This window comes from Wolffia australiana, chromosome 1 (assembly GCF_029677425.1).
Source record: "Wolffia australiana isolate 7733 chromosome 1, ASM2967742v1".
NCBI lineage: Eukaryota > Viridiplantae > Streptophyta > Magnoliopsida > Alismatales > Araceae > Wolffia > Wolffia australiana.
In genome coordinates, this window is record NC_135835.1 from 24019459 (window position 1) to 24033955 (window position 14497).

Below are 14497 nucleotides of genomic sequence, written 5' to 3' on the forward strand. Positions count from 1 at the left end.
GTTCCCAGTCAAGCTCTATTTATATAACCCGAATTAACGCAAAATAAACCCTCCGCCGATGTGGCGCCGATTATCCGACGTGGCTCAGAGTCATCTGACGTGGCAACCCCTTGATTCATCTTCCGTGGCTGTATCTCAACCGTCCGATCTCGATAAGTTAACGGCGAGCAATGATAATGTTAATGATGATTTCCTCCAGTCCGCGAGATTGGATGAAAAAGGAAATTCGTCCCAGGATAAACGGACAGGACGGTTTTCCTATCGTCGGACGAAAAAACTGTTCCGTCCAGAGGTCTCGGACGATGGATGATGGACGAAAATCCATCAGATTCGCTTCCTACGGTTGAGATCTTGCCACGTGGCATCGCTATATCAATTCCTTGTATTTTGCATCAAAGGCCCTGCTTTTTGTCGTGCGCACAAACTGACGCCGCCCCAAAAGTAATTGTATATATGTCCCTCCGCTTTCTCTCTCCTTCATATTTCACTTAAAAAATTACAAAAGTATATTTAAATTTTAAAACTTGATTTTTTTGTCCGGGACGAGGAACGCGACGGTTTTTCTCCGAACGGGACGCTTTTTCTCCGGACAGGACGAAACGGGCAAAGTCGGGATGTGGACGATTTTTTTCTTCAATGGATGAATCCCCGGACGGGACTGTTTGGACGAAGTTGAAATATCCCGATGTCAAACGGGACGATCTTCAACCCGTCCCGCCCATCGTCCACGTCCAGGACGATCCAGAACTATACCTGGGAGCCACATACCAAGGAAGAGCAAGGGAGAACACTCAAGATTCAATAGCAACAAGAGAGAGAAAATACCCGATTTGATAGAGAGGGAAAGGGAGTGAGAGAGAAAGATGAGAAACTTAGCTAGATAAAAAGCGACGGAGAGAAGGTAGCGAGATATAGAGAGAGAGAGAGAGAGAGAATAGCTACAAAGAAAGAGATAATGTGAGAGAGAGAAGAGATGGAGGGTAGGCGTGTTGGACGGATGACTGATGACGAAAAGAGTGCGATGGATGACAATGACAATGATGGACATGTCAAAGAATATTTTAAAATTTAAAAATGTAGAAGTAACTTCATAGAGAGAGGAGATGGGGATGATATGTTGACAACATGGACAACTATTGTGGACATAGGGGTCAATTACAATCCATGATACAGATGATGATTGTCGATGACAGGAATAAGGATTGTCGATGAAGCCAATGACGACTGCTGCTGATGAGGGCAAGACAAGTGCCGGTGATGGGGATGAGGACCAATGACGACGTCGAGCACAACCATAGACGATGTGGATGATGATCATTGATGACCCATACAGAGAGTGCCACCAACTGGGATGGTTACCATGGACAATGGTGGCAATGACAGTCGACAAGGCAGATGAAGACCACCAATGATAGAACCGACTAACATGGCCAAAAAAGACGATGACCACTAAGGACATGGATGACAACAATAGACGATAGGGGCAACACCTATCAATGATGATGACAAAGTTGCAACAAGGACAACGACTGATGATAATGGGGATGACAATGATGGGCACGTCAATCGTCAATGATCAACGACGATAATGATGGGGATTTCGACTGACGATGGCAGGATAACCATTGTCTATGACTGCCAATGAGGCGGACAATGACTATTGACGAGGGGATGATGACAGACGATTAGGGGAATGACAACCGTTGACAAGGGAGATGATGATCGTCAATGACAAGGACGAAGATCATGGACAGCAGGGATAATGATTGATGACAGGGATGAAAAGCATGGAAAAGGGGCATGATGACCGCCATGTATGGGGATGATATTGTTTTCAACCTAGATGATGACAAATTTTAAAAATTAAAAAATTAAAAAATTAAAAAATTAAAACATTAAAAAATTAAAACATTAAAAAATTAAAAAATTTAAAAAAATTAAAATTTAAAAAAAACCTGGATGATGACCATAGTGTGCAAGGACCATGAGGTTGTCAATGGGGAGGCTGACTATTGTCAACTAGGACAATGACCATTGTGGTCAAGGACGACGGTCAATCATCAACAGAAATGGTGATCGTCGTTGATGAAGATTGCCACTGCTAGCATACTGTTGTTGACATCATTCTCCCCCACTATCTCTTGAGCTCTCTCTCTCTCCCTCTTTTTTGCTTTCTATCTCTCTCACTCTTTCGCTCTCTAGCTAATTTTTTCTCTATGTTTCTAAGCCACTTGGTCTCTTTATCCATCTCTCTGTATCTTTGTTGCTCTGCCTTTCTCTCTCTCTCTCCATTTTTCTCTCACACACATTGGTTTTCTCCCTCACTCTCTCTCACAACACACTGTTTCTCAATATCTCTCTCTCGCTCGCTCTCTCTTGCACTTTTTCTCATTCTCTCTCTTGCTCGTTATGTCTCTCTCTTGCGCGCTTTCTCATTCTCTCTCTTGCTCGCTATGCTTCCTCTGTTGCACTTTTTCTCACTTCGTCTCCCAATCGATCTCTCTCTCTCCATCGCACACCTTCTCTCTTGCTCACTCTCTTTCTCTCTCTCCCCTTATTCTCTCTATCTTTATTTCTCTTTCTCTCTCTCCTTCTCTCTTGTGGTTTCTCTCAATCCCCCTTGGTATCTCTCTCTCTCTCTCTCTCTCTCTCTCTCTCTCTCTTGTGGTCTCTCTCAATCCCCCTTGCTCTCTCTCTCTCACACACACACACACCCTTGCTTCCGTGATCGCTTGCTCTCACCCTCTATTTGCATATTCAATCTATTTCACCATCCATTTGTCCCTGACCTGTTTTGTTTTCCATCAAGGACTGATGATGGAGTTGTGACGACTAGACAAAGACAATTGAAGACTTGAACAAAAGGAAATGATGTGCACAGATGACTGAACATATGTTTGTTCAGTTTCATTTTGTTGTCCGAAAGCATCATCCTGCTCTCATCCAACATGCCTAAGCAAAAGGATAACAGTGTTGGAACCTAGCTCTCTCACTTCAGCAAATCACACAGAGAAGGGAAGCACATGCACTCACTCTCTTGATCTCACAGAGAGGGAAAAGATTAAGTTTTCACTTTCTTAATCTCACACAGAGAAAGAAAGATTAAGCTCTCACTCTCTTAATCTTGCACAGAGAAACAAGAAGAAAGAACACTTTGAGAGAGGAAGTGTTGTGGAAGCGTAATTGGATGTGAACCAATGCAGAAGATGTCGAGGATGATCCCAAGACGATACAAGGAGAAACACCGAGGTGTAGTTGTTAACCTCGTCATGTCCCCGCGTCATCACCGTCAAGAGAGCACCAACTCCAAGAGAGAGGGAAGGAGGAAGAGACTTCTAGTTCAAAAGAACTTCCAAGAAACTCTACGCAACTCAAAGGGAGAAAGAGAATACATCAAGGGATGTTTTGGGGGTCAAGAAAACAAGGGAGATGGGGGGCCTTTTACAAGCACAAACCAAGGCCTAAATGCCCCCTAAAAACTAGGCACGGTCCTAGAAAGTAGGCACAATCCTATTTTCAAGGATGTGCTAGGTCATCCTACTTTCTAGTATGTACCAAGTCAACCCCCACAATCCTGAAACTTAGGGCTGGGGGGTTTGACATTTTGAACAAGAAGGAACCAGTTGATGCACACAGCATACTACAACAATGAAAGTCATACATATTTATAGGCACTCCCTCATAACTGGCTATGGACTTAAACAAACCATGACCACACACCTATCCATGTGCTTGGTCTTCCAAGACACCCCGTCTTTCGCTCCTTAAACTCAGCTTCTACCTCCACATCTCCCTATACCATGCTGACTTGGTTCTTTGTTGACTTATTCAAAATACCAACTCCTAAAATAAATAACTCAATATTACTATCCAGCAAGAGAGAGGAGGAGAGAGAGATATCTGAGACGGAGAAAGAACACTCTTTTGTCTATAATTTTCTTTGCAAAAAATCTCACCTAACCACACAGCCCTGTGTGATGCGCAAAGCGAGGTTCAAAAATCTCACCACCCCCAATAAAAAATCACACTCCATCAAAGGCGAGATCATAGCATGACAGATAATGTATAATAGAATAATCTTAATTCAGATGTAAAAAGAAACCTAGAAGAGTGGTCAAGAGGGGACCCCCCACACTTTGTATAATAGAAGAGTGCAGCGGGAGCCAAAGAAACTCCCGGGCTTCTTCAACAGTGAACGGTGAGCCATTCAACGGTCAAAAGAACCAATCCTCTGAACTCTTAAACTCCCCATCAGAGCAAACCCCACCAAGGGTCGTCGTCTTTCTCCCACAGACTCCAAACGAAGCTTCGCGGAAGCCGACCTTACACCAATAAATCCACCCTCTCACCACCACCAAACCCCACACACTCTCTTCTCTTCTCTCCGCAGATATGAAGCTACTCTCTTCTCTCTTCTCCTCCTCTTCTTCTTCATCGGCCAAGGCGAGTGCGCGGTCGAGCGCTGGGAAGCCCGCCGTGATCGGCCGCAACGCGTCCTGCCTCGACGCGGAGTACTGGTCGCCGCCGGCGGCCGCGCCGGCGCCGCCGGCGCCGGCGCGCGGCGGGCTGGCGGAGCTGTTCGGTGTGTTCGACCGGAACGGAGACGGGAAGATAACGAAGGACGAGCTGGAGCTGGTCATGGGTCGGCTGAGGGTGGCGGACCCGCCGACCGAGGAGGAGTTGAAGGCGATGATGGCAGCGGCGGACAGAGACGGGGACGGCTGCATCAGCCTGGACGAGTTCCGAGCCATGGCGGCCGCGCTGCCGCGGCCCGCCAAAGACGACCTGCGAGAAGCGTTCAGCGCCTTCGATGCCGACGGGGACGGTCGGATCTCCGCCGAGGAGCTGCTCTCCGTCTTCCTCTCCCTCGGCGACGAGCTCTGCACGCTCGACGACTGTCGTGGCATGATCCTCAGCGTCGATTCCCTCGGCGACGGCTACGTCGGCTTCGACGACTTCGCGCGCATGATGTCCTCCTCCTAACCCCCCCCCCCCACAGAAAACTTTATACGTAATCCAGTTATTATTCGTTCGTTCGTTCGTTCGTTCATTAATGCAAGCCTTGTTTTCCCTTCCTCGTCTTCCTGGAAACCAGGGCCTTAGGTCATTCATGCAAGCATAAAATGTCGATTCCTGAGTACTATAGTTCAGGGACGATTTTCGTCCCGGGACGAAAAATCGTCCCAGGTCCGAGGATAAGGATGAATTTCGGGACGAGAATTAATCTCGGTGACCACCGGACAGGATGGTTTTCGTCCCGTGGGACGAAAAACAGTAAGTCTGGAGGTCTCGGATGGACGGACGGATGTGGACGAAACACCTCCAGATTCACATCCCGACGGTTGAGATCTCGCCACATGCCCTGACTATGACAATTTGCATCAAGCTCCCTGTATTTTATTGCGCGCCCAGAATTAATTGTACATTTGCATTCTCTCTCTCCCTATTTCCGTAAAAAACTTAGAAAAATCTATATTAATATATTATATATAAAATGGTTTTTTCATCTGGGATGAATTTCAGGACAAAATTTCATCCCGCGAGGATTGGACGGGACGAAAACCGTCCCGGTATGATTGGACTGGACAGTTTTTTTATCGTTGGACGAAAAATCGTCCCTTCCTTCGTCCCTGAACTTACTCTGGACGTCAGACGGGATGAATTCATCCCGTCCCGTATAGTTGACCGTATGACGTCTGGGATGATTCAGAACTATACGCTAGGTCCTCCGTTTGAGGGTGGACTGGTCTGTCAAACAAGTTTATGTACAAGGGAACAAGTTTATGAACATGTTTATAGTGGGCTTAGCGTAGCTGCCATATAGTTGACCGTATGGGGGCACCCTTTTGATGTAGAGGAGATTTAAAAATTTTTGAGTTGATAGTTTGACCTTTACATTGACTAGTCAACCTGATTAGAGGGATTTGGGGAGGGAAACGATGATCTTTGTGGAAAATTTTGGAGAAAAAACGATGATCATTTTGTGGAATTTATGGAGAAAAAACGATGATCATTTTGTGAAATTTGTGGAGAAAAACGATGAGCATTGGGGAATCTGTGGAGAAAAAACTATGATCTTTGGGGAATCTGGGGAGAAAAATAATGATCTTTGGGGAATTTGTGGAGAAAAACGATGAGCTTTGGGGAATCTGTGGAGAAAAAACGATGATCTTTGGGTGTAGAAAAACGCTGATGAACATTGTTTTTCTCCACCTTTGGGGAATCTGTGGAGGTTATGTACAAGGGAACAAGTTGACTAACATGTTTCTAGTGAGCTTAGCGTAGCTGCCATATATTTCATATATTTGAGGGTGTGTGGGCACCCTTTTGATGTTGAGGAGGTTTTTAAAAAATTGATTTGATACTTTGACCTTTGCATTGACTAGTCAACCTGACCCAACTGGGGCCGAATTGGACCAGTACCAAACAAGTAAGCATCTGAACCAGACCGAAGTTTAGGTAAGGTTTAGGTCTTTGCTAAAAACTCCGACCCTACTCGTCGGTGTCTGGGGCGGCAGCATTGCTCTCCTCCTTCTTGACGACACTAAGGAGGAAGCCGGTGGGGGTCCGCTCGGGCTGCAGAAGGTCTCCTTCGGAGACGACGATGCTGCCGGCTGGCGGGTGCGGGTCGGGGGCGAGGCTCTGCACGAAGGTGACGAACTTGTTGGCGGAGGAGGTCCGCATGAGGGGGCCGCCGGCCCGGGTCCAGGACCCGAGCTGGTCGGTCTCCGTCTCACTGTCACTGCCAGCAGCGGCGGGGGCAGCAGCGGCGTACTCGTCGAGCGAGCCGGAGGAGCTGTCCCGGGCAATCCGGTTCCACGACGGGATCCGGCGGGAGGCGCTGAGCCTGGCCGGCGGTGCAGCGGCTGCAGCAGCGGCCCGCTCGGCGGTCCGTTTGACCCGCCTCATGTGGCTCAGCACGGCGACGCACTCATCCAGCGCGAGCTCGATGGCGCAATTGGCCTTGATGGCGGCGAGCTTCTCCCAAGTGCAACGCCGGCCTTGATTAGCCGACTTCTGCAGCTCGACGTGGGAGGGGTTCTGAATTATCTTCGAGTACTGCGCGAGCGTCGCCGGCATGACCACCGTCACGTCGCCCTCCCACTCCTGCGCGAAGAGCTTGGCCAGCCCCCCGAGCGGGAAGCCCAGCTCGAGCACCTGCTTGCACCGGTGCTTCACCTCCATCTCGGCCAGGTGGGCGAGCCTGGCGGCGAAGTCGCCGCCGTAGGAGCTGACCAGGTCCTTGAGCCGGAGCAGCGGCGCGATGTGGGGGTTGGCCTGGCTGACGATGAAGTGGTTGACGTTGAAGAGCTCCTTGAGCTGGGTCATGGGCAGGTCACTCTCGAGGCTGCCGTCACGCCAGGCCCGCGCTGGGCCGGCAGCGAACGGCGCGAGGAAGGGCACGACGGCGCCGTCGCGGTCCCGGGCCATGAGCTGCTGCGCCTCGAACAGGCCGGGAAAGGCGCAGGATGCGGTGACCGCGCTCCAGATGAGCACGTTGGGTGCAGTCAGGTAATTGAGGCAGCGCGGCGGCTCGTGCTTGCGCGGCGAGCAGACGGTCACGCCGAGGATGCGGCCGGTCATGTCGTAGGCCTCTTGGAAGGTCAGGTTGCTGGTCAGGGTGCGGAGCAGTGTCTGGAGATGGCGGATGTCGTGGAGTGCACCCTTGGTCATGACCCGCCGGACCACGGCGAAGAGCCCGCCGAGGTGGTCGAAGAAGCGGAGCGAGTGCCACGAGTCCTCGAAGAAGGTCTCGAGCTCCGGCCAGGGCCGGGTCGCCACGATGGCGCACATTATCGAGCCCACGCTCGAGCCGGCCACGATCCGGGGGAGCAGCTTGTGCTCGACCAGGGTCCGGACCACGCCCACGTGGAAGGCGCCCAGCGAGGCGCCGCCGCTCAGGAGCAGCGCCGTCCGGCCGAAGGCATGGCGCGTCTCGTGCATGAAGGACAGCTTCTCCTCCAACAGAAGCTCCGTCGACTCCGACTCGCAGATGAGCTTCAGCTGCATCGACACTTCCTCTATGTACTCCTTTATCACTTTCGGCACCTGCCCATCCATGATCATAAATCGGTTACCCCCTCCCCTGCACAGAAGTTCATATAATTCGCACCAACATATGAATATATATGATTGAATCTTCGGAAATACCGAATATACGATTGACGATCTATCCATCCATCTATCTCCCTCATTATCTATCTATTTATCTATCTCCATCTCACAATCTCTCTGTCTATCTATTTATCTCTCCTTATCTCACAATCTCTCTAACAATATATTCATCTCCCTCTGTATATCTATCTACCTATCTTTCTATTCCTCTATTTATCTCTCTCTATATCTAGCTAGCAAGCTATTTATCTCTCTATCTGTCTATCTATCTACCTATCTTTCTATCCCTCTATTTATATCTCTCTATATCTAACTAGCTAGCTATCTCCCTATCTATCCAGCTAGCTGTCTATCTCACGAATTGTCTATCCATCTATCTCTATCTTTCACTTTATCTCCCTATCTTGGTGACTATTTCATCATCGTTATCCTGGTGAAACGCGTGACGGGGACGAAGTCATTGTCGTCATCAACCTCAGACGCCATCGGCCCATCGTCTTCAGAAATCCCGAGATGGAGAGGAAGCTTGCTCGCTCATAGATAATGCCGATGACGATGACGTAATTGGGAACGTCATCGTCATTTGCAAGTGGGTACTACTGAGGATGATGACGATATTGTCTTCGTCATTCGATAGCGCATACGACGCGTAATCGTCCCCGTCATCCGTTTCACCCGCATAACGTGACGAAATACTCATGAGGATAGAGAGATAGAGAAGTAGAGAGAGATGTATAGATAGATAGAGATAGAAAGATAAATAAATAGATATCTCATAGAAAGATAAACAGATAGATAGACAGATAAAGGGATTAGATTAGATTAGACTAGATAGACAGATAAGACAGATAGTGAGATAGAGAGATCGATGGTAAATAAATACCAGACAGAGTGAGATCGAGAGGTCTATAGTAAATAAACACCAGACAGAGAGAGAGATAGATAATAGATAGATACTAGACAGAGAGAGATAGAGAGATCGATAGTAAATAAATACCAGACAGAGAGCGAGATAGAGAGATCGACAGTAAATAAATACCAGACAGACAGTGAGATAGAGAGATCGACAGTACATAAATACCAGACAGTGAGAGAGAGAGAGACAGTAGATAGATATCAGACAGAGAGAGATAGAGAGATAGATTGATAGATAAATCGATAGCAAGATGGAGAGATAGACAGAGAGATAGGAAGATAGACAGAGAGAGATAGTGAGATAGATAGATAGATAGATAGATAGTCCGATAGAGCGATAGAGATAGGAAGACAGACAGAGAGAGATAAAGAGATACAAAGATAAAAAGAGATAGAGAGGTATATAGAAAGATAGAGACATATACATAGAGAGAGAGATAGAGACATAGACATAGCGAGATAGGATAGATGGAGAAATAGAGAAAGAGCGGTAGAGAGAGAGATGGGTAGAAGGCGAACCTGGAGGCGACCCTTGTGGAGAAACAGAGAGAGAAATAGAGAGATTGATAGTCCGATGGAGCGATAGAGATAGAAAGACAGACACAGAGAGATAGAGAGATACACATATATAGATGGATAGATAGATAGAGCCATAAACTTAGCGAGATAGGATAGATGGAGAGATAGAGATTTAGAGAGGTAGACAGAGAGAGAGATGGGGTAGAAGGCGAACCTGGAGGCGACCCTTGTGGAGATGAGGATTGCACATGTTGCCGAGATTGCGGAGAAGATCGGCGCGCATGCAGAAGACGACGTCCCTGAGAGAGCCGTCCTGGCGACGAAGGCGGAGCTCGTGGAGCTTGTTGCGAAGGAGCTCCTCGTCGTACAACTCCCCCTCGTTCATCCTCGGCTGCTCCTTCTCCAGCATCTTCGCCGCGTGCCCCCACTCTTCGTACGTCAGCGCGCTCCTCATCATATTCCGCCAGAACTTGCGCCGGTACGCCGACTCCGCCCGCGCGCGCACCCGCCCCAACCGGCGCAGCGCCACCGCCACCACCGCCACCGCCACCAGGATCCCGCGCGCGTTGCGCGGGTGGAACCACCGAGCCACGGGCCGCGCCACCCGGCTCGCCGCCCCGAGCCAGGTGGTTAGGAGCGTGGCGAGCTGCGCGCGGAGGTGGGCGAGGGAGCCGCAGAGGAGCACGCGGAGGGCGATCGTCCGACCCACCACCGTCGACGGGCCGATCGAGAAGGAATCCACCTTCGCCTCGCTGCTGATGTCCATCGCCTTGGGTCGGAGTTGGGGTCGGGTTAGGGCTCGAGGCCGCTCCCCGTTCTAGGGTTTTGGGGAGGGAAACAATGATCTTTGTGGAAATTTGTGGAGAAAAAACGATGATATTTGGGGAACTTGTGAGGGGAACGATGATCTTTGTGGAGATTTGTGGAGAAAAAACGATGATCTTTGGGAATTTGTGGAGAAAAACGATGAGCTTTGGGGAATCTGTGGAGAAAAAACGATGATCTTTGGGGAATCTGTGGAGAGAAACGATGGGCTTTGGGGAATCTGTTGAGAAAAACGATGAGCTTTGGGGAAATTTGTGGAGAAAAACGGTGATCTATGGGGAATCTGTGGAGAAAAAGATGATCTTTGTGCAATCTGCGGAGAAAAACGGTGATCTTTGGGAAATCTGCGGAGAAAAACGGTGATCTTTGGGGAATCTGCTGAGAAAAACGGTGATCCTTGGGGAATCTGCGGAGAAAAACGGTAAGCTTTGGGGAATCTGGGGAGAAAAACGATGAGCTTTGGGGAATCTGTGGAGAAAAACGATGAGCTTTGGGGAATCTGTGGAGGAAAACGATGTTATTTGGGGAATCTGCGGAGAAAAACGGTGATCTATGGGGAATTTGCGGGGAAATTGGGAGGAGAAGGAGGCGGTTTGGAGTGGATAACAGCTGATCTCGCTAAGGGACGAAGTTGCTCGCGGCCATCGTCGGCTCGGCTCGCACGCAACTCTTCCCGCCTCGTGAGACAAAAAAGAAAGGAATTGGCTCGTTTCCCGATGAACGATTTCCCCAATTGACTTACTCTGCAACGGTTCCGTAGAATTTTTACGAGGTGGGCTAACGTTCATATAGTTCGGCATCGTCCAGGACGGGACGATGCCCACCTGGCTGAGATCGTCCCGTCATATTTTTTAGAAGTTCATCCGAATGTCTGTCCAGAATTCGTCCCGTCTCAAATATTTTCGCCCACGTCCCGTCCCGTCCAAAACCATCCTGCCCTAGACATTATCATCCTGTCCGCAGTTCTTCCCGTCCCAAATATTGTCATCCTCGTCCCCTCCCGTCCAAAAACTATCTTCCAACACATTCTCAACTATTTTCCAAATATTTTTCAAATATTTTCCAAGACATTCTCATCCTGTCCGACGTCTGGGACGAAGCAGCGTGTGCTTCAGCATTAGGTCACTCAGAGTTAGACGCATGCCACACCATGTGAGTCGGCCAGCTGGAGCTCTCAGGCTCCTACTGTACTCCACGGGATGTAGAAGCCGTCCCATCCACCATCCAAGGCCCCATTCGGAACAGTTATTTTGTCCATGGACGAAAAAATCATCCCGTCCTGAGACCAGCGGACGATTCTACGTCCCATCATTCATTCAAACTCCTGAATGGGATAATTTTTTGGTCCATGGACAAAATATATGTCCCGTCTGCGTCTATGCACTATAAATGGGCTTCATGCACTGATTTTATAAAGAAAGTTTGTTTTCTCTCCTAAGCCCCATTGCCCCAGCTTTATTTTTTTTTCCCCAAAGGTCTCGTCATTTTTTTGCTCCTAAGTGTCTAGGTAAGAGAAATAATTTAGGCAGTCTTTGGAGACCAATCAGATGTTCCTTGGCAGAGTCTGATCCATCTAACCGGCGAGTTTGATCTTGGAATGGCCATCTTGGTGGAGTTGACTTTGCCATGGAACAAGCCTTTTGGCTGTTTGATTACACACCAATTATTGTGTAAATATTATGTGTTGATATAAATATATCAATCAAACCAACTGTAATTGCATGTTACCATGTTTTAAATTGATTAAACTAACCATCTAACGGATAGTTCATGAATTTCCAGAATTTTTGGCATTTTTACAGTTTGTTATGACTTTAGATTTATGAAAAAAGCTAATATTGAGTTATAAAATACCGGCCTTGAATAACTACTTGCATTTCTTGATTTTCTCAATTTTTACATATTTGTTTAGAAATTTATATCGATAGTTTCACTAAGAAGGTTAGTTTAATTCCAAAATAGTATATATTAATTTATTCTAGCATTTATTACCTTTTTATATAGTTAAATTTGGGTTTGCATTAATAATATTTTTATAGAGTTAAATCTGGGTTTGCTTGTCATTCTGCTTCAAGTAAGAGATTAATTTGGTATGTATTTTATCCAATGTATGGTTTTAGCAATCATTGGAAGAAATGTCATTTTGATATCATCATTTGTAAAATCAGCCATTGAGAGACACATCATCTCGTCAGCATGATTTGTCAGGTCAAAATACTGATTATAAGTTAATAATCAGCTCCTTCTAAAGCTCGTAGGGACAAATACTTGTCAGAAAATTATGAAATAAATATTTCTAGAAAGCTTGTTAAAATTTTCACGACTTTCACTCAATAACTCTCTTTCATTAGATCTATGGATGTCATTCCATCTTCACGTAGTCCTTCCCCACACTCATTCATAGTGCAAAAAAGGGCCAAAATTTTCACATTGGACCACGTAGTCATCTTTTTGTGTGCATTTACTAGACAAAAAATGATTATATTTTTTATTGGACCACGTTGCCCACGTGTTTTTTTTCCATTAAATGCAAATTTGCTAAAGTGGACCTCTCTCCACGGAATGTAGGTCTCACACATTAGGCGATAGTCTATAAGTTGACCATTTACTGTGATGTTTTATTATTATTTTGTTATACTTATTATCTTTCTTTCCTAGAAAATTTGACATCACCTCACTGGCGTCATCGGCTCTCCATTTATCCTAAAAATGCCCTTCCACCAAGTGTGTGTTGGGTTCTAGGCCCTCGATCTAGATGAAAAAACTCAAAATGATTCATAGTGGAAAACTTCAACAGAATCATTATGGCATCAAGAAAACATGACACAAATCAACTTGGCATGTATCATATCCTGGATCCCTTTGATCCTTGAATGAGTCTTGTGCGGCTGCTCATGAGTGTGGCCTATAAGTATTCACGTGATCATTAGCATGTCAAATCTCCTCCGCCGCCTTGATGAGTTCCATTCACCCAACGTTGTCGTGTTTCATCATCCTGATGGCATCGAGATTGGAGAGGAGCTAACGGGAGAAGGGAGAAGAAGGAGATAGCCATTCAACAATTCTGGTCTAGGTGAATTTCATTCATGGCCTTCTCCTATTTATACTAAGTGGTTATTTTTATAAAAAATCTGCAAACTTTAAGTATATCTTTTGACATCTAAAAGATCATTTGCTAGTGACCCTCTATGCCCATGTATCACTCTATTTAATGACTCCAATTTCCAAATAACATGTATTAGCCTTCTAAATTAATTAACTATAACATCTTATAGATTGGTTAATGTCAGATTGAGTTAACCCAATCGATAAGTTAACTCTCCAACCTGATGGGTGCTAAGCTACACCTCCTACTTTAGAATATACAAACGAGTGTGTATCGACTCACTCATGGAGCATGTCAGTCATTGATTACCGTATACGTATAACCCATCATCCATTTGATGCTCGTAGGATGGCTTAGGGTATGACCAACTATCAAACCTAAACTAGTCATTTGAGTTAGCACTAATGCGTTCAAAAATCATAAGAGAATTCTTCTCCGATATTCCATTGCTTTGACCAAGGACTTCATCACATCGTCTTCCTTGAGTTGTCTCCTCTAAAATTGAGGGTGGACGAAAATCCTGTCTTGACCATTCAATCATCTTCACGAACTTCTTAATGCGTCCAAATATAGACTATTTAGAATCTCATGAATATGAATTCATAAGTCAAAGTACAACTGTCCATCCACAAGACGTCTTTGGTGTCTCATGTCTAAGGACCACTTATACAACCAGGACATTAATCAAACTAATTGAGATTTTGGTATAATATCATTCATGGATTCATAAAAACAATACCCACTATCTATCCTTGTTATTTCCGCCCTAATGGCTATGGAGCTTGCCATACTCATCATATGAGTGGGACTAGCTAGTGTTATTCCATATGGATAATTTGATGTCCTTCTCAAGTATCCTTTGAATATGAATACTTTGAACACATGCTTAGAAAAGTGTGATCTCTGTATTACGATTTCATCGTAATTCACTAAGCCCGATCATGTATTCATGGACTTCATTATAAGCATCACACATGCACTACAATGAATATATTCTATTAATAAACATAGAAAGAG

At 46.4% G+C, this 14497-nt stretch overlaps 1 protein-coding gene and 1 pseudogene across 3 annotated transcripts; one reads left to right on the forward strand and one right to left on the reverse strand.

The window, feature by feature from the left end:
- The first annotated feature begins 4352 nt into the window (after positions 1-4352).
- LOC144711785 (calmodulin-like protein 2 pseudogene) lies at positions 4353-5072 on the forward strand (annotated as a pseudogene).
- Positions 5073-6342: 1270 nt separating this feature from the next.
- On the reverse strand, positions 6343-11128 carry LOC144711772 (triacylglycerol lipase SDP1-like). Of its 3 annotated transcripts, none has more exons than XM_078585810.1 (2): positions 9764-11128; positions 6343-8049 (listed from the first exon to the last, which is right to left on the reverse strand). In XM_078585810.1, exons 1-2 carry the CDS (start codon positions 10313-10315, stop codon positions 6493-6495), a joined length of 2109 nt encoding a protein of 702 aa, XP_078441936.1. In that variant the 5' UTR covers positions 10316-11128; the 3' UTR covers positions 6343-6492. The 3 variants fall into 3 exon arrangements, with proteins under 3 accessions (XP_078441936.1, XP_078441955.1, XP_078441946.1); XM_078585829.1 differs by having other exon boundaries at positions 6343-8086; positions 9764-9888; XM_078585820.1 differs by lacking the exon at positions 9764-11128 and adding an exon at positions 9550-9757.
- Between the last annotated feature and the right edge of the window lie 3369 nt (positions 11129-14497).